Consider the following 19,787-nt stretch of genomic DNA (forward strand, 5'->3'; position numbering starts at 1 on the left):
TTCTTCTTCTTCCTACTCCTATCCAGCAGAAGTTACAGGACTCAAGAACAGTTTCTTCCCCTCGAGGAATAGATCGGGTAGATGCACTGGGATTCTTGCCGAGAGTTTAAGGTGAAGGGTAAAAGATTTAATAGGAATCTGAGTACCTGTAGTAACTTTTTCACACAAAGGGTGGTGGATGTATGAAAAGCTGCGTGAGGAGGTAGTTGAGGCAGGGACTACATGGATAAGACAAGTTTGGAGGGATATGGCCCAAATGCTGGCAGGTGGGACTAGTGTAGCTGGGACATGTTGGCCGGTGTGGGGAAGTTGGGCCGAAGGGCCTGTTTCCACACTGTATCACTCTATGACTGTTATCTGGCTTCCGAATAGTCCTTCCATAATCTAGTCTATCTAGTCCTTCTATAAACTCGGTTACTGTCCGATTCACCTCTACCCCACTGGACTTTGTATATGAATTTATTATTGTTTATTATGGTGTTTACAGAGTACTATGTTTACGTGCTGTTGTGCTGCTGCAAGTAAGAATTTAATTGTTTCCTTGTCGGGACATATGACAATAAAAACTATTGACTCTCGACTCTTGGGGTGCTACGATTCTGAGAACTATATTCTGCATTCTGTATCTTCCCCTTTGCTTGTGCTTGAGTTTGACTTGACTGTGTTTACGTACTTATTATGTGATCTGATTGGACAGCATGCAAAACAAAAGCTTTTCGCTGTACTTTGGTACACATGACAAAAATAAACTTAAACCCAACCATCTATCCAAACTTTTTGCTCTACTTTCCTGAAGCTAAAAGCAAGTGACTGCAGCACCACCTAGAGAGTAAATGCCAAATTTCAAGCTGGTAACAATCAGCACCAGGAACCGCTTGCCTGACCCGCCGAGTTCCTCCAGCATGGTGATAAGACTCATACACAGCACGGAAACAGTCTCTTTGGCCCAACTCGTCCATGCTGACCACGATGCGCCATCTACACTAGTCCCACCTGCCTGTATTTGGCCCATATCCCTCTAAACCTTTCCTATCCATGTACTTGTCCAAAAGTCTTTTAAGTGTCCGGAGAACATATCGAAACGTCACCTATCCTTGTTCTCCGGAGATGCTGCCTGACCCGCTGAATTAACCTGGAGTAACTCAGCAGGTCAGGCAGCATCTCTGGAGAACATGGATAGGTGACATTTCAGGTTGTGACCCTTCTTCACACATGTTCGCCAGAGTTGCTGTCTATTTAATAAACTTGCATCTGCAATTTGTTGTTTCTACATTCTGTCTTTTAAATGCTCTTATTGTACCTGCCGCACCCACGTCCTCTGACAGTTCATTCCTTACACCCACCGTCCTCTGAGTGACAAAGTTGCCTCTCAGGGTCTAGTAGATCTTTGAGCAAAGCTGGACAAGAGACGTGGGGGCAGACCAAAGTCCGGCAATTGACAGGTGGGTACACGTTAGGAGGGTTTGATTGGGTTTGAGTGACAAAGGCTAGAATTGAAAAGCATGCAAAGGGTGTCAGATAAGGAGATAAGAGGAGTGAAATGTAAAGCCAGAGAGAAGGATGTGGGTGGGTGGGAGGCAGAAATCGGTGTGCACTCATTAACCAGCTGTGGAATGGAGACAAATTTCTGAAGGCAACCAAAGTTAATTATTCACAATAAGAATCCCGACCCGAAACATCACCTGTCCACAAAATGCAGAGTTACTCCAGCACTTTGTGTCTTTTTTTGTACAAACCAGCATCTGCAATTTGTTGTATCTCATTATTCATACCCCTGCCAATCGACAGATTCAAAGGGCAAAAACAGACATACATTCTTTAGTTTAGTTTAGAGATACAGCTCGGAACCGGAGCCTTCGGCCCACCGAGTGTCCACGCTGACTAACCATCCTCGTACACTGGCACTATCTTACACACTAGGGACAATCTACAATTTTACCAAAGCCAATTAACCTACAAATTTGTACGTCTTGGAATGTGGGAGGAAACCGGCGCACCCAGGGAAAACCCATGCAGTCACAGGGACAATGTACAAACTCCGCACAGACAGCACCTGTTGTCAGGATTGAACCCAAGTCTCTGGCGCTGTAAGGCAGCAACTCTACCGCTGCGCCACTGTGCCGCCACTAACTCTGCTGCGAGTTGATATACTTTATGAGCGTAGAGACAATTGATGTATAGATATATAGATATGATGTATAGATATATAGATAGACATAGATAGATAGATAGATAGATAGATAGATAGATAGACATAGATAGATAGATAGATAGATAGATAGATAGATAATTATTCGCTCTATATGACAATCAATATTCGCTTATAATTGCCTAGTTCTTCTCCAAGCTATCTTTTTGTTGATGAACTAAAGGATTATTATAACATTGTGCTGGAGTTGTTGGGACATATTCCTGGGAGCAAAACAGATTTTTAATTCAATTTGTATTATGCCAGAATAAATATCAATGCCAAAACAACATTCGCATCCTAACTGGCAAGGCCTTATCCTGCTATGGCCATGAAAGAATCAGTTCTCTGTTAAATTCAACCCAACTGTATTTGGCACTGACATGGTAGCATAGTGTGTTGGTCCTAACACTCACCGAAAACCATCTGCAGCCCCTCCAAATGGAACAACATTCACTACCACTGCTCTCTTACTTTCCATCATTTAGCCTAATCATTATGTTCCCTTTTAAATATATTTTTTTAGAGATACAGTGTGGAAACAGGCCCTTTGGCCCACCTAGTCTACACATACCATCGATCACCCGTACACTAGTTCTATCCTACTTATTAGGAACAATTTACAGAATCCAATTACCTACAAGTCGGCACATCTATGGATTTTGAGAGGAAACCAGAGAACAGGGGCAGCACGGTGGTGCAACAGTAGAGTTGCTGTCTTACAGTGCCAGAGAGTCGGGTTTGATCCTGACTACGGGAGGTGTATGTAGGAGGGTTGTACATTCTCCCTGTGATCTCGTGCGCTTTCTCCAGGTTAGAAACATAGAAACATAGAAAATAGGTGCAGGAGTAGGCCCTTCGGCACTTCGAGCCGGCACCGCCATTCAATATGATCATGGCTGATCATCCAAATTCAGTACCCCATTCCTGTTTTTCCCACATATTCCTTGATTCCTTTAGCCCTAAGAGCTAAATCTAACTCTCTATTGAAAACAAACTAATACTTAAATTTTAGAAACACACATCAATCCATACTCTTAAGATGTGGATTATAAACATGTCCGAGACGCTACATCCTGAAAATATTAGATTTGTCTTGGCAGAAAAACCAGATCATTTTTCGAAGTCATGGACACAATTCATTGATTTATTACAAGGATAATATGGCACAACACAACTTTGGTTTTAAATCTAACTAGACCAAGTGCAGACCCGCTGGGTCTGCTCTCCCAATGGTGTGATCCCCCAACCCAATATTCCACCATGCACCCGTCTCCTCCAACGGAACTGAACCCGTTCCCAAATGTAAGATTCCAGCACTCCCCTGCCTCCCTCAGCAGTGGATTTAAAAAAAATTCCAATTTCACCTCCCTGCCTGCTGCAGCAGTTCCAATTGCAATACCAATTGGCCCTCCCCCTCCTGTTGAAGCACTTGCTGTGATATCCCATTGAGGTGAAAAGTTCAGAGTGTTCCTGTCTTGCAACTTTGTTTTGAAGTGTGTTGGAAGCTGATAGGAAGGAGCAGCGAATCAAAAGGCAGAAAGGCAGCCGGACGCCAGGCGGCAGGCGGCAGCCACACAGTTTTAATATATAATAGATTACGGGTTGGGTGAGGTGGCTGGGGAGGGATGTGAGGCAGGTATATCACCATTTTTTTCTTTCTTTCTCTTTTTGTCCTTTTATTTTTTTTTCTATTCCTCTCTTCTTTCTTTCATTTATTCACTCTTTGGCTACACTACTTTGGTAGTCTAGGGGTTCTATCTTTGCACATCTCACTTTTTCTCTTCTTTGCTTTTTCTCCTTTCTTTTCTTCCAACTAAAGCTAAAAAGTTAAAATTGAAGCTGTACAATAACTGTATTATTTTATATGCCGTTGGTTCTATTTTTGTACATTTGCTACTAATAAATAAAAATATAAAAAATAAAAACATCTGGTGGATTGGCCACCACTGCCTTCTGTGGCAGAGAATTCCACAGATTTACAACTCTCTGGGTGAAAAACTGTTTCCTCATCTCACTCCTAAATGGTTTACCCCTTATTCTTAAACTGTGACCCCCCCAACATGGGGAACATATTTCCTGCATCTAGACTCTCCAATCCCTTAAGAATGTTATATGTTTCCCTAAGATCCCCTCTAATCGGAAATTGGTTTATACTCTCTGGAATGTAGGAGATTGAGAGGGGATCTTATAGAAACTTACAAAATTCTTAAGGGGTTGGACAGGCTAGATGCAGGAAGATTGTTCCCGATGTTGGGGAAGTCCAGGACAAGAGGTCACAGCTTAAGGATAAGGGGGAAATCCTTTAAAACCGAGATGAGGAGAACTTTTTTCACACAGAGAGTGGTGAATCTCTGGAACTCTCAACCACAGAGGGTAGTTGAGGCCAGTTCATTGGCTATATTTAAGAGGGAGTTAGATGTGGCCCTTGTGGCCAAGGGGATCAGAGGGTATGGAGAGAAGGCAGGTACGGGATACTGAGTTGGATGATCAGCCATGATCATATTGAATGGCGGTGCAGGCTCGAAGGGCCGAATGGCCTACTCCTGCACCTAATTTCTATGTTTCTATGTTTCTAATCCTTCTAAATTCCAGTGAATACAACCCAGTCGACCCATTCTTTCATCATATGTCAGTCTCACCATCCCAGGAACTAACCTGGCGAACCTACGCTGCACTCCCTCAATAGCAAGAATGTCCTTCCTCAAATTAGGAGACAAAAACTGCACACAATACTCCAGGTATGATTTCACCAGGGCATTGTACAACTGCTGTAGGACCTCCTTGCTCCTATACTCAACTCCTCTCGCTATGAAGGCCAACATGCCATTCGCTTTCTTCACTGCCCGCTGTACCTGCATGCTTACTTTCAGTGTCTGATGTACAACGACACGCAGGTCGTGTTGCACCACCCCTTCTCTGAATCTGACACCATTCAGATTATAATCTGCCTTCTTGTTCTCGCCACTAAAGTGGATAACCTCACATTTATCCACATTATACTGCATCTGCCATGCACCTGCCCACACCCAACCTATCCAAGTCACCCTGCAGCCTCATAGCATCCTCCTCGTAGCTCACACTGCCACCTGGCTTTGTGTCATCCACAAACATGGAGATGTCACATTTAATTAATTTGTCTAAATCATTAATATATATTGTAAATAACAGGGGTCCCAGCACTGAGCCTTGCTGCATCCCACGAGTCACTGCCTGCCATTCTGAAAAGGACCCATTAATTCCTACTCTTTGCTTCCCGTCTGCCAACCAGTTCTCCATCCATGTCAATACCCTACCCCCAATACCATGTGCTCTAATTCTGCCCGCTAATCTCTTGTGTGGGACCTTGTCAAATGCTTTTTGTAAGTCCAGTTACACCACATCCACTGGCTCCCCCATAACATCCTCAAAAAAGTCCAGAAGATTAGTCAAGCATGATATCCCCTTCATAGAAACATAGACATAGAAACATAGAAATTAGGTGCAGGAGTAGGCCATTCGGCCCTTCGAGCCTGCACCGCCATTCAATATGATCATGGCTGATCATCCAACTCAGTATCCCGTACCTGCCTTCTCTCCATAACCCCTGATCCCCTTAGCCACAAGGGCCACATCTAACTTCCTCTTAAATATAGCCAATGAACTGGCCTCAACTACCCTCTGTGGCAGAGAGTTCCAGAGATTCACCACTCTCTGTGTGAAAAAAAAAGATCTTCTCATCTCGGTTTTTAAAGGATTTCCCCCTTATCCTTAAGCTGTGACCCCTTGTCCTGGACTTCCCTAACATCGGGAACAATCTTCCTGCATCTAGCCTGTCCAACCCCTTAAGAATTTTGTAAGTTTCTATAAGATCCCCTCTCAATCTCCTAAATTCTAGAGAGTATAAACCAAGTCTATCCAGTCTTTCTTCATAAGACAGTCCTGACATCCCAGGAATCAGTCTGGTGAACCGTCTCTGCACTCCCTGTATGGCAATAATGTCCTTCCTCAGATTTGGAGACCCAAAACTGTACGCAATACTCCAGGTGTGGTCTCACCAAGACCCTGTACAACTGCAGTAGAACCTCCCTGCTCCTATACTCAAATCCTTTTGCAATGAAAGCTAACATACCATTCGCTTTCTTTACTGCCTGCTGCACCTGCATGCCTACCTTCAATGACTGGTGTACCATGACACCCAGGTCTCGCTGCATCTCCCCCTTTCCCAATCGGCCACCATTTAGATAATAGTCTGCTTTCCCGTTTTTGCCACCAAAATGGATAACCTCACATCCTTCAGCCATTCATAAATCCTTGCTGACTTTGACCAATCCTAGAAACATAGAAACGTAGAAAATTGGAGGAGGAGGCCATTTGGCCCTTCGAATCATTGTGATCATAGCTGATCATCTACAATCAATAACCCGTGCTTGCCTTCTCCCGATATCTCTTGATTCCGCTAGCCCCTAGAGCTCTATCTAACACTCTTTTAAATTCATCCAGTGAATTGGCCTCTACTGCCTTTTGTAGCAGAGAATTCCACAAAACACAACTCTCTGGGTGAAAAAGTTTTTGCTCATCTCAGTGAAAAAGTTACTGCTTTCTAAATGTGCTGCTATTACATCTTTAATAATTGACTCGAGCATCTTCCCCACTACCGATGTAAGGCTAACTGGTCTATAATACCCCGTTTTCTTTCTCCTTCCTTTCTTAAAAAGTGGGGTTACATCAGCTTGTAGGTTTGGAGGTTAATTAGCTTTGGTAAGTTGTAAAATTGTCCCTCGTGTGTGTAGGTTAGTGTACAGGGTGATCGTTGCTTGGCGTGGACTTGGTGGGTCGAAGGGCCTGTTTCCATGTTGTATCTCTAAAGTCTAAAGTCGCCCAGAGAAACCCCATGCGGTCACAGGGAGAACGTAAAACTTCGGACAGACCGCACCTGTAGTCAGGATCGAACCTGGGTCTCTGGGGCTGAGGCAGCAATTCGACCACTGCGCCACCCATGGTATTTTGGGATTTAATTGGGTCCATAAGGTTCCTCTTCAGCAGTTTTACCAAATGGTGAACTGTTTTTGCATTTACACGCTCTTCAAATTCTGCAAAACAAATCTCAAATTTATTCCTTCAGTAATATCACAAAATCAAAACCCAATTATACACTTGTCTTTCTGTTTCATAATCATCAATGAACACAGTTGCATAAAGCTTGTAGAAACAGAGAAATGCAGATGCTGGTTTAGAAAAAAGTACATGGAGTAAGGGGTAAGCCATTTGGAATGGAGACGAGGAAACACTTTTTCTCACAGAGAGTTGTGAGTGTGTGGAATTCTCTGCCTCGGAGGGCGGTGGAGGCCGGTTCTCTGGATACTTTCAAGAGAGAGCTAGATAGGGCTCTTAAAGATAGCGGAGTCAGGGGATATGGGGAGAAGGCAGGAACGGGGTACTGATTGGGGATGATCAGCCATGATCACATTGGATGGCGGTGCTGGCTTGAAGGGCCGAATGGCCTACTCCTGCACCTATTGTCTATACAAAATGCTTAGTGTCTCGGGAAAACATGGATACAGTTTGTGATACTTGGAAGATGGGTTTAATACGGATGGGTGCACACTGGTCAGTGTGGACACGGTGGGCCAAATGGCATATTTTTACACTAGTTTACACTATTTACAATTTACAGAAGCTAATTAACCTATAAACCTGTATGTCTTTGGAATATGGGAGGAAACTAGAGTACCCGGACAAAACCCACGCATTCACAGGAAGAACGTACAAATTCCGTACAGACAGCACCCAAGGTCAGGATCAAACACAGATCCCTGGCGCTGTGAGGCAGCAACTCTACTGCTGCACCACTGTGCCACCTTGAATCGTCCATTCCTTCCACGCCTAACCAAAAGCCTTTTAAATGGAACCATCATATCTGCCTCCACCCCTAGCAGCACATTCCAGGTCCCATAAATGCCACTATGGCAATGGAGCCAAATTTTAAAGGCAGGGACAGGTGCATGGATAGGAAAGGTTTACAGGGATATGGGCCAAACACGGGAAGGTGGGACCAGCGTAGATGGGGCACCCTAGTCAGTATGGGCAGGTTGGACCGAAGGGCCTGTTTGCCAACTGTATGACTTTGCACTCCAGCAGCAAGTCCATGGCCTTGGCCAACCCAACAAGACGTTGGGTGACGTGTGTGGTTCCCCTGGTGACAGACAGGCCGAGGCCCATCCTCCCTCCATCAGCTGAGAGCCGGCCCGGGCAGGAGGAGGAGAAGGAGGCGGCGCTGCCGCCGTTGCCGTTCGACATGGGGCTCGATGAGGTGATGCAGGCGGTGGGGCCGCGGCAGCTCTACCTGCTGTGCTTGCTGACCGTGTTGCAGGTGAGAGAGAGGGAGAGAAAAAAGGAGGAAGGGAGAGAAAGGAGAGAGAGAGAGAGAAAGGCGGGAGAGAGAATGGGCGAGAGAGAGCGAATGAGGGAGAGAGGAGAGAGGGCGAAGGGAGGGAGAGGGAAAGGGAGGGAGAGAGAAGAGGAGAAGGGGGGAGAGGGGGAGAGAGAGAGAGAGGCAGACAGACAGACAGGCAGACAGACAAGGAGGGAGTAATGGTGGGGTTGAGGTCAGTGTGCGGGACTCATAGTCACTTCTACAGGCAATGAAGGCTCCCGGCCGAGAGCACAGGGGAGGAGGGAACTACGATTCCAATCTTTTAACAGTTTGTATCGGATTAACACATGGGACAAATCACTTTTGCAAGTTTAACTTTCAATACCCCCCCCCCCCCCAGCACTGCTTGTGTGTCAGTGCTGGTGGAATTTGTTAATATTGGATGCAGATACACGTTTGGAAAAACTGGCAAGGTTTAATCGTGTGTCTGCCAGTTAAAATGAACCACTGTTTGATTCTAATCTAAGTTTGCATTTAGTCCCATATATTTGCTTACAAATGAATCGCTGCTTTATCCTAATCTAAAGGTTGCAACTTAATCACACGTGAGAATAGTTAATTGTATACCCATTATATTTGCTTAAAATTAGACGACCTTTTTTCTAATAGTTAATTTAACAGTTTGCAACATATATGCATTCCCTTAAAACGAGAAACCATTTTGTTCCAATCAAATAGTTTGCATTGCTATGTTATATGCACACTTTCATTTCAAATATTTCTATAAAATGAGACACAATTTTCTAATCTAATAGTTTACATCCTATATATACACATAATATTTAATTATATATTTTCTTAAAATGAGACATTATGTCATTCTAGTTTAATAGTTTGCATCCTATATACATGAGAATATCTATTTCTAAATATCCGCCTAAAATTAGACACTATTTTATTTTAACCCAATAGTTCCCGATATACACACGATATATCATTCCATATTTTTCATTAAAATGAGGCTTCTTTATTCTCTAATTCTAATCACTTGTTTTATAAACAAGTGAAAATATTTCATTTCATACCCATGTTATATTTGCTTAAAAATGAGTCTGCTTTATTCTAATCAAGAGTTAAGAATGTTTAATTGTCATTTGTACTAACAATGGAACAATGAAATTGTTATAAAGAAAACCTAACAGCTTGCATCTAGTATACATGCACAAATGAATCTTTCATTCTGTATGATATTTGCTAAACATGTTAAACGAGACACTGCATTATCCAAATCTAATAGTTGCTTCATATTTGCATATGAAAATATTTCATTCCTTATATAAAAAAAGACTGCTGGAGCAACTCAACGGGTCAGGCAGTATCTCTGGAGAACATGGACAGGCAATGTCTCAAGTCAGGACTGATGGTGGGGGGGTGGGGGGAAATAGAAAGCTGTTGTCTAAAGAAGGGTCCCAACCCATGATGTTGCCTGTGGTAACTTTCTCCCTCTCCCCCCCCCCCACCTCTACAAGGGTCACAACCTAAAAAGTCATTATGTTTTCCGGAGCTGTCGCCTGATCAACTGAGTTACTCCAGCACTCTGTGTCTTTTTATGTAAACCTGCGTCTGCAGTTTCTACATTTCATTCCTTGTATTTGCTTAAAATTGAGATTACTTTATTTTGATCTAACAGATATATATAGTGGGTGCATGTGTGCATATTTTATATGTGTGTATATATACACACATTGTCTGAAGAAGGGTCTTGACCCGAGATGTCACGCACTCCTTCTTTCCATAGATGCTGCCTGTCCCCTGAGTTACTCCAACATTTTGTGTCTATCTTCGGTTTAAACCAGCATCTGCAGCTCCTTCCTACACATTGTATATGTATGTATGCATATTTATATATGTATGTGTATGTATACATTTGCATATTCACTATACTTAAATACAATCATACAGTGCACAGATAAAGAGTAAAGGGTATAACATTGAAGCCCAATAAAGTCCGATTAAAGATTGTTCAAATCAAACAATGAGGCAGATGGGAGGTATGTATGCGTATGTATTTGTGTGTGTTAGATTAGAATTAATATTTACTTCCATACCCATGATGTGTTTGCATTGAAACATATGTAGACCAGACCGCTGAAAACGAGTGTGTTTAGACAGCAGGTGATTGAGCAGGCATATGGGAAGATTATCTCCATTTAGCCAAGGCATGCGAGGGAAGAGGAAGGAGGTAATGTTAGAACAGTGTGTAACTAACTGGACCACAGCGTTTATGCAGAGTCTGGTCACCACATTCTGGGAAATAAGTGATTGCAGAGACAGTTGCCAAGACTTGAAAATTATACCAATGAGGATAGGTAGGATCATCTTTGGAATTGAAGAGGCTGAGTGGAGAATTAATTAAGGTGTATAAAGTTACAAGTGTCCTGGATAAGTAATTAGGAAGGGCTTGTTTCTCTTAAGAATGTAAAAATGCAGAGGCAATAACTTGGAATGATTGATGGAAGGATTCCAGAGGAGAAATAATGTTTTATCCCAGGAGGTGATGGAGATTTCAAACACTCCCTCTGGGATTGCAGTGAGACAGAAAACCCCGTCATATGTAGGCTGCAGGCGGGTGTGCGGACAAGGAAATAAAAGTGCAAGGACGGAAGATTGGAAGACTGAATTAATCCTTGACAATTTTCACAACAAACGGTGGTGTGATTTCTTGCTCTGCTAATCTCTCGATTAATTTGTTGAATGTGCGTTTGACATGGATGACTGACACTGGCTAAGCTCATTCGCTTGTATCTTTCTCTAGATCTTTGTGGCTGCTCATGCTGTTTTCATGACCATAGTTGGAGCAACATCTCCTTTCCACTGGGACTTTGGGAACCTTCCATCGGATCAAAGCCAGGATAACACCACGGCCAACGAGAGTCAGCAGTTTCGGCACTGGCTTAGAGTGACAAATAAGAGCGAGATTCACAGACATGTTCATTTTGATCCAGGTTTCTCCTCTGTTATTACAGAGGTAGGTGATAGTTCTTGGGGAACAGCACATTTTGGGATTTCCTGTAACTTCCCAATTCACAACTCTGCAATCCATTTTGTCTCGCATCTTGTGTGTGTTCATCTCTGGCTTTTGTCCAACCATCTCCCCATCAAACCTCCCCTCCCCCTCACCTGTTTTCACCAATGACTTGCCACACTTTGTCCTGTCCCTAGACTCTTCTAGCTTTATTTCCCCACCCACTTCTGCAACTAGTCTGAAGAAGGGTCCTGACCCAAGGCATCACTTATCCATGTTCTCCAGAAATTCTACCTGACCCGCCGAGTTACTTCAGCACTTTCTGTCCTTTTGTGTATTTTGTATGGAGCGGCATAGTGCCACAGCGAAAGAGTTGCTGCTTCACAGGGCCAGAGACTCTGGTTTGATCCTGACTACGGGTGCTGCCTGTACGGAGTTCGTACATTCTCCCCGTGACTGCTACTGTTTTCTCCGGTTTCCTCCCACGTTCCAAAAACGCACGGGTTCATAGGTTAATTGGCTTCTGTAAATTGTCCCCAATGTGTAGGGCAGAACTAACGTACAGGTGATCGATGGTGCCGTTGGACTAGAAGGATCTGTTTCAAAGCTGTATCTCTAAACCAAACATTCAAAAAACCTTGACAGAGGTAAATGAGTTGTGTTGGGAATAGATGGGGAATTGGGATAACAGAGAACTAGTGTGACTAAAAACATAAGAAATAGGTGCAGGAGTAGGCCATTCGGCCCTTCGAGCCAGCACTGCCCCTCATTATGATCATGGCCGATCATCCAGAAAAGATACCCTGTTCCTGCTCTCTCTCCCCATAATCCCTTGATTCTGTTAGCCCTAAGAGCTATCTAACTCTCTTGAATACATCCAGTGAATTGGCCTCCACTGCCTTCTGTGGATTCCACAGATTCACAACTCTCTGGATGAAGAAGTTTTTCCTCATCAGTCCAAAATGGCCTACCCCTTGGTGAACCTACGCTGCACTCCCTCAATAGCGATAATGTCCTTCCTCAAATGAGGAGACCAAAAACTGCACACAATACTACAGGTCCATTTTCACCTGGGCCCTGTACAACTGCAGTAGGACCTCCTTACTCCTATACTCAAATCCCCTTGCTATGAGGGCCAACATGCCATTAGCTTTCTTCACTGCCTGCTGTACCTGCATGCTTACTTTCACTGACTGATGTACACTTAGGTCTTGTTGCACCTCCCCTTTTCCTAATATGATACCATTCAGATAATAATCTGCCTTCTTGTTCTTACCACCAAAGTGGAAAACTCACATTTATCCACATTATACTGCATTTGCCATGCACCTGCCCACTCACCCAACCTATCCAAGTCACCCTGCAGCCACATAGCATCCTCCTCGCAGCTCACACTGTCACGCAGCTTTGTGTCATCCGCAAACTTGGAAATGTTACATTTAATTAATTTGTCCAAATCGTTAATATATTATAAATAACTGGGGTCCCAACACTGAGCCATGCGGCACCCCACAAGTCACTGCCTGCCATTCTGAAAAGGACCCGTTAATTCCTACTCTTTGCTTCCTGTCTACCAACCAGTTCTCTATCCGTGTCATTACACTACCCCCAATACCATGTGCTCTAATTTTGCTCACTAATCTCTTGTGTGGGACCTTGTCAAAGACTTTTTGAAAGTCCAGATATACCACATCAATTGGCTCTATTATCCATTCTACTTGTTACATCCTCATAAAATTCCAGAAGATTAGTCAAGCATGAATTCCCCTTCATAAATCCATGCTGACTTTGACCGATCCTGTCACTGCTTTCGAAATGCACTGCTTTTACATGTGGTCATTAGTCGGCGTGGATTCGTTGGGCTGAAGGGCCTCTTTCCCTGCTGTATCTCAAAACTAAACCAGCTTCTACAGTTCTATGTTTCTACACTTTTGTATTTATTGCCTACATACAATGAGTATGAGAGAAAATCTGTTTCGGTGTCTGGTTTCTAATTGTACTGAAATAAGGCATGACACAGTCTCTTAAAACAAAATGGTATTTTGTCTTCCTGCCAAAAATAATTGCTACTATTGTGAAATTTTAAATTAAGTGTTTACGTACTAGGAATTAATTGCACTGTAATTTGAACTACATCTCTGCTACATTTGTTTTAATTTGACAGTGGTTCCTCATTGGTGATGCCTCCTACAAAATCAACATGGCCAGTTCCATGTATTTCTTTGGCGTCTTGATCGGTGTTATCACTTTTGGACAAATTTCGGATCGATATGGGAGAAAGAAGGTTTATTTGACAGGTATGGTGATAAACCTTGCAGGCGACATGTTTACAAACATCTTGGTCAGCATGGGCAAGTTGGGCCTGTTTCCATGAAGTATGATTCTATCAGCAGAAACGCTTCCAAAGAATATTCAGAATTCAAAAAAGTGTTTGGACGGGTACGTGGATAGGAAAGGTTTATAAGGATATGGGCCTAACATGGGCAGGTGTGACTAGTATAGATGGGGCATCTTGGTCAGCACAAGCAAGTTGGGCCGAAGGGCCTGTTTCCGTGCGGTATGACTGTCTGAAGAAGGGTTTCGGCCCGAAACGTTGCCTATTTCCTTCGCTCCATAGATGCTGCCTCACCCGCTAAGTTTCTCCAGCACTTTTGCCTCCCTCTGATTTTATGACAATCTTTTTCAAAGAAGTTTAATTGGTTAAACCAATTTTCCCTAACTCTAGCTAATGATTTTCTCCGTTAGCTAATAATCGTTGTGCTTCCAAATTAATCGTAAATGTTATGTGTTTTCTCCTAGGTCTTGCACTGGATATATTGTTTGGCATTGTGAGTGGAATTGCTCCCACATACCAGATTTTTTTGGCATTGCGTTTCTTTGTTGGTGTCAACAATGGAGGAATGTCATTGGTGTCCTTCGTTCTGCTCCAAGAGTACGTGCCTGTTTCTTACTGGGCAATAACTGGTAAGATACCTATGCTGCTTTAAAAAAAAGTGATGGAAAAGAGAGTCACATGTGCGGTGTACTGATAACTCACTAATGTTTTTCTACCAATGTTCTTGTGGAACAGGAGTTGTTTAGCAGTACTCTATGCTTCCCGTTGTTAATTAAGTTGCCCTGACTGTTACAGTTTAGATCACAAGAACAAAATAGGTCTAGAGAACCTATCTATGAACATCCTTCCTCTTTCAAGCCCTCTTCATAAAACAGGGTAATGCCAAAATAAATAGCAGAGAAACAATTTGCTGTGCTCCAGTAACCTGTTCTTTTATCTTTCCTGAGCTACAGAACACTGTTATCAGGTATCTCTTGCCCCTCGGTTATCAGATTTCAGAATGGTCATAAACTATGGCGTAATCCCAGTCTTCCAACTACCTCATTGGGGATGTCAGACTTTTGAGATCAATGCGGAAACAGGCCTTTCGACCCACAGAGTCCGTCTCGACCAACGATCAGCCCGTATACTAGCACTATCCTACACACTTGGGACGTTTTATAATTTTTTACAAAAGCCAATTAACCTTTAAACTTGTACGTCTTTGTAATGTGGGAAGAAATTGGAGCACCCGGAGAAAATCCATGTGGTCGTGGGAAGAACATACAAACTCTGTACAGACAGTACCTGTAGTCAGGGTCGATCTCTGGTTCTGTAAGGCAGCAACTCTACTGCTGCGCCACCGTGCCGCCCTAAACTACAATCAGTCAGAAGAAGGTCCTGACCCAAAACGTCACGTATCCACGTCCTCCAGAGATGTTGCCTGATCCGCTGAGTTACTCCAGCAGTGGGTTTTTTTGTGAACAATTACATCTTTTCCTTATTTCAATCTTTTGGGTTATGTTGGGACTGTGAATTGGATCGAAGAGTGCCTGTTCGTGTTTCCCTGAAATTCATCAGAAAATTATCTTTTCGGATTTTGTTTTGTGTCCCTGTTATTTTCGTTGTTACAGGGCCTGCATTAAATAGAGAGGGAGTACCGAAGGGAGTATTCGCATCTGTGAAACTTGTTGTATGACTTGAGATTATCAGATTTATAAAATCTTTTATAGCCAATTAAAGTCCAGTGCTATCATGCTCTGACATTTACCCAGTATAGTGTTCAGAGTTAGGCAAAGTGCAACTCTGGGTGATTTTAACATTAGCTCATGCTTTCTCCTTGCACATCCTTGTGACAGGTGGCACGGTGTTGCAGCAGTTGAGTTGCCTCCTTACAGCGCCAGAGATCGGGTTCGATCCTGATTACGGGCTGTACGGAGTTTGTATGTTCTCCTCGTGACTCCAGGTGCTCCGGTTTCCTCCCACACACCAAAGGTTATAGATACAGGTTTATAGGTTAATTGGCTTTGATAAAAATTGTAAAGTGTCCCTAGCGTGTAGTGTGTGCGAGTGTAAAGGGAATTGTTGGTCTGTGTGGACTCAGTGGGCCGAAGGGCCTGTTTCTAAACTAAACTATAGCCTGTCAAGATGTGTCTCTTCTATTTAATATATGAAACTAAAGTGCCTAGAGCTTAAAGAATTGCTGTCATTTACACTCGAGTTTGAATGAGAATGTTAAAACTTGATGAATTTGGAGCATTTGGGAATTTATTTTTTTTAAAGCGTGGAAGCAGGACATTTGGCCCATCGGGTCCGTGCTGACTAGCGATCACACCATTCACGAGTTCTATCCTACACACGGGGACCATGGGCTATAAACCCGCACATATTTGGAATATGGGAGGAAACTGGAGCACCCTGAGGAAACCCATGTGGACGCAGGGAGAACGTGCGCACTGTACAGACAGGACCCATAATCAGGATTGAACCCGGGTCTCTGGCGCTGTAAGCAGCAACTCTACTGCTGCACCACTAAGCTGCCTTTGTTTTTTATATGAAATCCATTGTGCAGAATTTGCGGGAGAAAATAGAATTATTATAGTTGGACAAATTCCTCATAATTCTAGTACTTGCTGCTGTTTAAGAAATGTTCACCATAGTTTTAACATAATTAAACTTGAAATGAATGTAGAATTTATAAATAACATCTTTCCTCCTTTAGGTTCATTACAGAGCCTCTCGTTCGCCGTAGGGATATCTCTATATGCATTGGTTGGATACTTCATTCGATCCTGGCGGGTACTGGCTATTGTGATCAATATTGAAGGAGCAATCATTCTGCTGCCATCTTTGTGAGTATGCTATCCGGCATAGAGTCATACAGCACGGACACAGGCCCTTTGGCCCACTTGTCCATACTGACCAAGATGCCCCATCTAAGCTAGTCCCATTTTCACTTATGCGGCAGAAATATCCAACAAAAGCAATTAAATTGATTCACTGAAAGGCACAGCATGGAAACAGGCCCATCAGGCCATCAAATCCATGCCCGCCATCAATCACCCGTTTACACTAGTTCTATATTATCCCACTTTTGCATCCACTCCCTACACACTAGGGGCGATGTAACAGAGGCCAATTAACCTCCCTACCCGCACATCTTTGGAGTGTGGTAGGAAACCAGAATACCCAGAGGAAACCCACGTGGCCACCGGGAGAACGTGCGAACTCCGCAGGTCAGGATCAAATCCAGAGACACAACCTTCCTCCCTTGGTATGTGGATAGAGCAGGTTTGGAGGGATATGGATCAAACGTGGGTAGGTTGGACACATGTAAGCTGGTGTGGGCAAGTTGGGCTGAAGGGCCTGTTTCCACACTGTATGACTCTATGAACAGATAAGTTCCTCTTTTTTAATTTATATTTTCATGTAACATGTGGCACAGTGACGCAGCAGGTAGAGCTGCTGCCTTACACGCCAGGGACCCGGGTTTGATCCTGCCCTCAGGTGTTCATGGTTAAGAAAGTAAAGTCCAGTTTTAGCACCATTCAGTAAATTTTCCTTGGCTTCAGTGTGTCTGAATCTGTTAATTTTAAACACTTCCACCATGTTCCTCTTTGCTCTTGTCAATTGAAATGGGTAGAGCATCATTTGTCCCTTGGATTTATGCATGGAAACAGGTCCTTTGGGCCACCGAGTTTACACTAATCATCGATCACCCGTTCACACTAGTTCTATCTCATGCCCCTTTCTCATGTTGATTCTTTGTATTTTGCTTCCGTTTTTCAAAGGATGAGGAGGGATCTTATTGAAACCTACCGGATAATGAAAGGCCTGGATAGAGTTGATGTGGAGAGGATGTTTCCACTAGTGGGAGAGTCTATGACTGAGGGCACAGCCTCAATAAAAAGACGTACCTTTAGAAAGATGAGGAGGAGGAATTTCTTTAGCCAGAGGGTGAAGAATCTGTGGAATTCATCGCCAGAGGCGACTGTGTCATTGGGTATTTTTATGGCGAAGATTGATAGGTTCTTGATTAATAAGGGTGTCAAAGGTTACAGGGAGAAGGCAGGAGAATGGGGTTGAGAGGGAAATATAGATTAGCTGTGATCAAATGGCAAGGCAGACTTGAAGGGCTGAATGGCCTAATTCTGTTTTTATGTGAACAGAGGGACCCGGCAGGAGGATGGGGGAGGCGTCAAGAATGAGGAGAGACCAACATGACTCTAATGCGGACTTTTCTAACTTTGTCAGTGCCAAAAACTTGGAGACTCTTTGTGTATCTAGGTACACGTGACAATAAAGTATCATTGAATGTCTTATGGTTATCTTGCCTGTTGATAAGTGTTTCAAACAGGGAGCTGCGTGCTTGCGTTTTCCAGCAACTAAACGGTTATATTTTTACAAAGATTTTGTATTTGTGATGGTAGGTTCATCCCAGAATCTCCCCGATGGCTGTACGCTCAGGGACGATGGAGTGAAGCGGAGCAAATCCTTGAAAGCTTTGCTAAAAAGAAGGGCCAGCAGAAGTCTATGGTGAGCCTCAAGCCACCGACTGCCCAAAACGTTGGGGAAAAGGCTAATGTTCTTGATCTCTTCCGGCATCGAATTCTCTTGGAACGGACCCTGGTGTTAATGTTTGTGTGGTATGTCCCAAAATCTATTTTGGTATACTGCTTTACTCCGTCAAATAGTACAAATGTGCTTTCAAAGAAAACCATTCACATATTATTCAAGGCAGACACAAAAAGCTGGAGTTCCTTGATTATCGTTGCTTTCTGCATATCTTCCATTCATTTGTCCTAAGTACCGTCTATATCTCTCGTTCCCCTTTCCCATGACTCACAGTCTGAAGAAGGGTCTCGTCCCAAAACATCACCTATTCCTTTTCTCCAGAGATGCTGCCTGACCTGCTGAGTTACTCCAGCTTTTTGTGTCTGTCACAGGTTATCAAGACTGAGTTTAAATTCTGTAGGATCTAGCTCGCTGTAATCCCATATTTTTCATTGTACTTTTCAGTGGCATTCAAAGATGACTAGTTTTGCGACTAAGGGTGAACTCTTGCCTTTTTTTTTTTTTGGCTTGAGATTCAACCCAATTCTCAATTTTTTCAGGTGAATAAATATAAAATTGCAAAAAATGAACTGAACATCTCTTGAACATTTCTCCCACTATCCGATACGGTAAAACCTTATCCTGCTCCCCCTTGCCGTTTCTCTCCTTCCCCCCCCCCCCCCATTACATTACACTTCCATCCTATCCTCCAGCTTTACATTTCACTCCTCTTATCTGACAACCTTCTGTCTCCTTTTCATCTCTAGCCTTTGTCACTATCTCCACCCATCTGACAATCAAACACCCCCATCATTTGTATCCACCTATGATTTTGTCCCATATCCACCACTTTTCAAGCTTTCCCCCCCCCCCCCCCCCCCCCCCCCCCCCCCACTACACTGAGCCTGAAGAAGGATCCCGATGCAAAATGGCGACACAAGGCACCACAGATGCTGGTTTACAAAAAAAAAGATACGAAGTGCTGATGCAACTCAGCGGGTCAGGCAACATCTATGGTGAACGTGTCTAAAGAAGGGTCTTATACCAAAGCATCACCTATCCATGTTCTCCAGAGATGCTAGATGCTACCTGACCCGCTGAGTTACTCCAGCACTTTGGTTTTTTTTAATCAATTGAATCGTTCCTTCATTTGAATCATGTGGATTATGTTTTGACTGAATTTAATTAAAAATAGCCTCTTTCCTGTATTTCCCTAAAATTTGTCAGAAAATTAACTTTTGGGATTTTGTTTTGGATTCCCATTATTTTCATTGTAACAGTGACTGGATTAAATAGATCACAGAAAGTAGTAATTGATATAACTTATTATATGACCTAACAATTATAAAAT

General features: G+C 43.2%; 1 protein-coding gene across 1 annotated transcript in view; it reads left to right on the forward strand.

Moving 5' to 3' along the window:
• The first annotated feature begins 8,382 nt into the window (after nucleotides 1-8,382).
• Nucleotides 8,383-19,787, forward strand: part of LOC129702737 (solute carrier family 22 member 15-like) — a 30,133-nt gene continuing 18,728 nt past the window's right edge. Inside the window, exons 1-6 of the mRNA XM_055644675.1 lie at nucleotides 8,383-8,540; nucleotides 11,359-11,571; nucleotides 13,733-13,865; nucleotides 14,368-14,532; nucleotides 16,605-16,734; nucleotides 18,313-18,528. Of these exons, the coding sequence (XP_055500650.1) occupies nucleotides 8,466-8,540; nucleotides 11,359-11,571; nucleotides 13,733-13,865; nucleotides 14,368-14,532; nucleotides 16,605-16,734; nucleotides 18,313-18,528 (932 nt within the window). The 5' untranslated portion in view covers nucleotides 8,383-8,465. The remainder of the gene's footprint in view (nucleotides 8,541-11,358; nucleotides 11,572-13,732; nucleotides 13,866-14,367; nucleotides 14,533-16,604; nucleotides 16,735-18,312; nucleotides 18,529-19,787) is intronic.

The sequence above is a fragment of the Leucoraja erinacea genome, chromosome 13 (genome assembly GCF_028641065.1).
Source record: "Leucoraja erinacea ecotype New England chromosome 13, Leri_hhj_1, whole genome shotgun sequence".
NCBI lineage: Eukaryota > Metazoa > Chordata > Chondrichthyes > Rajiformes > Rajidae > Leucoraja > Leucoraja erinaceus.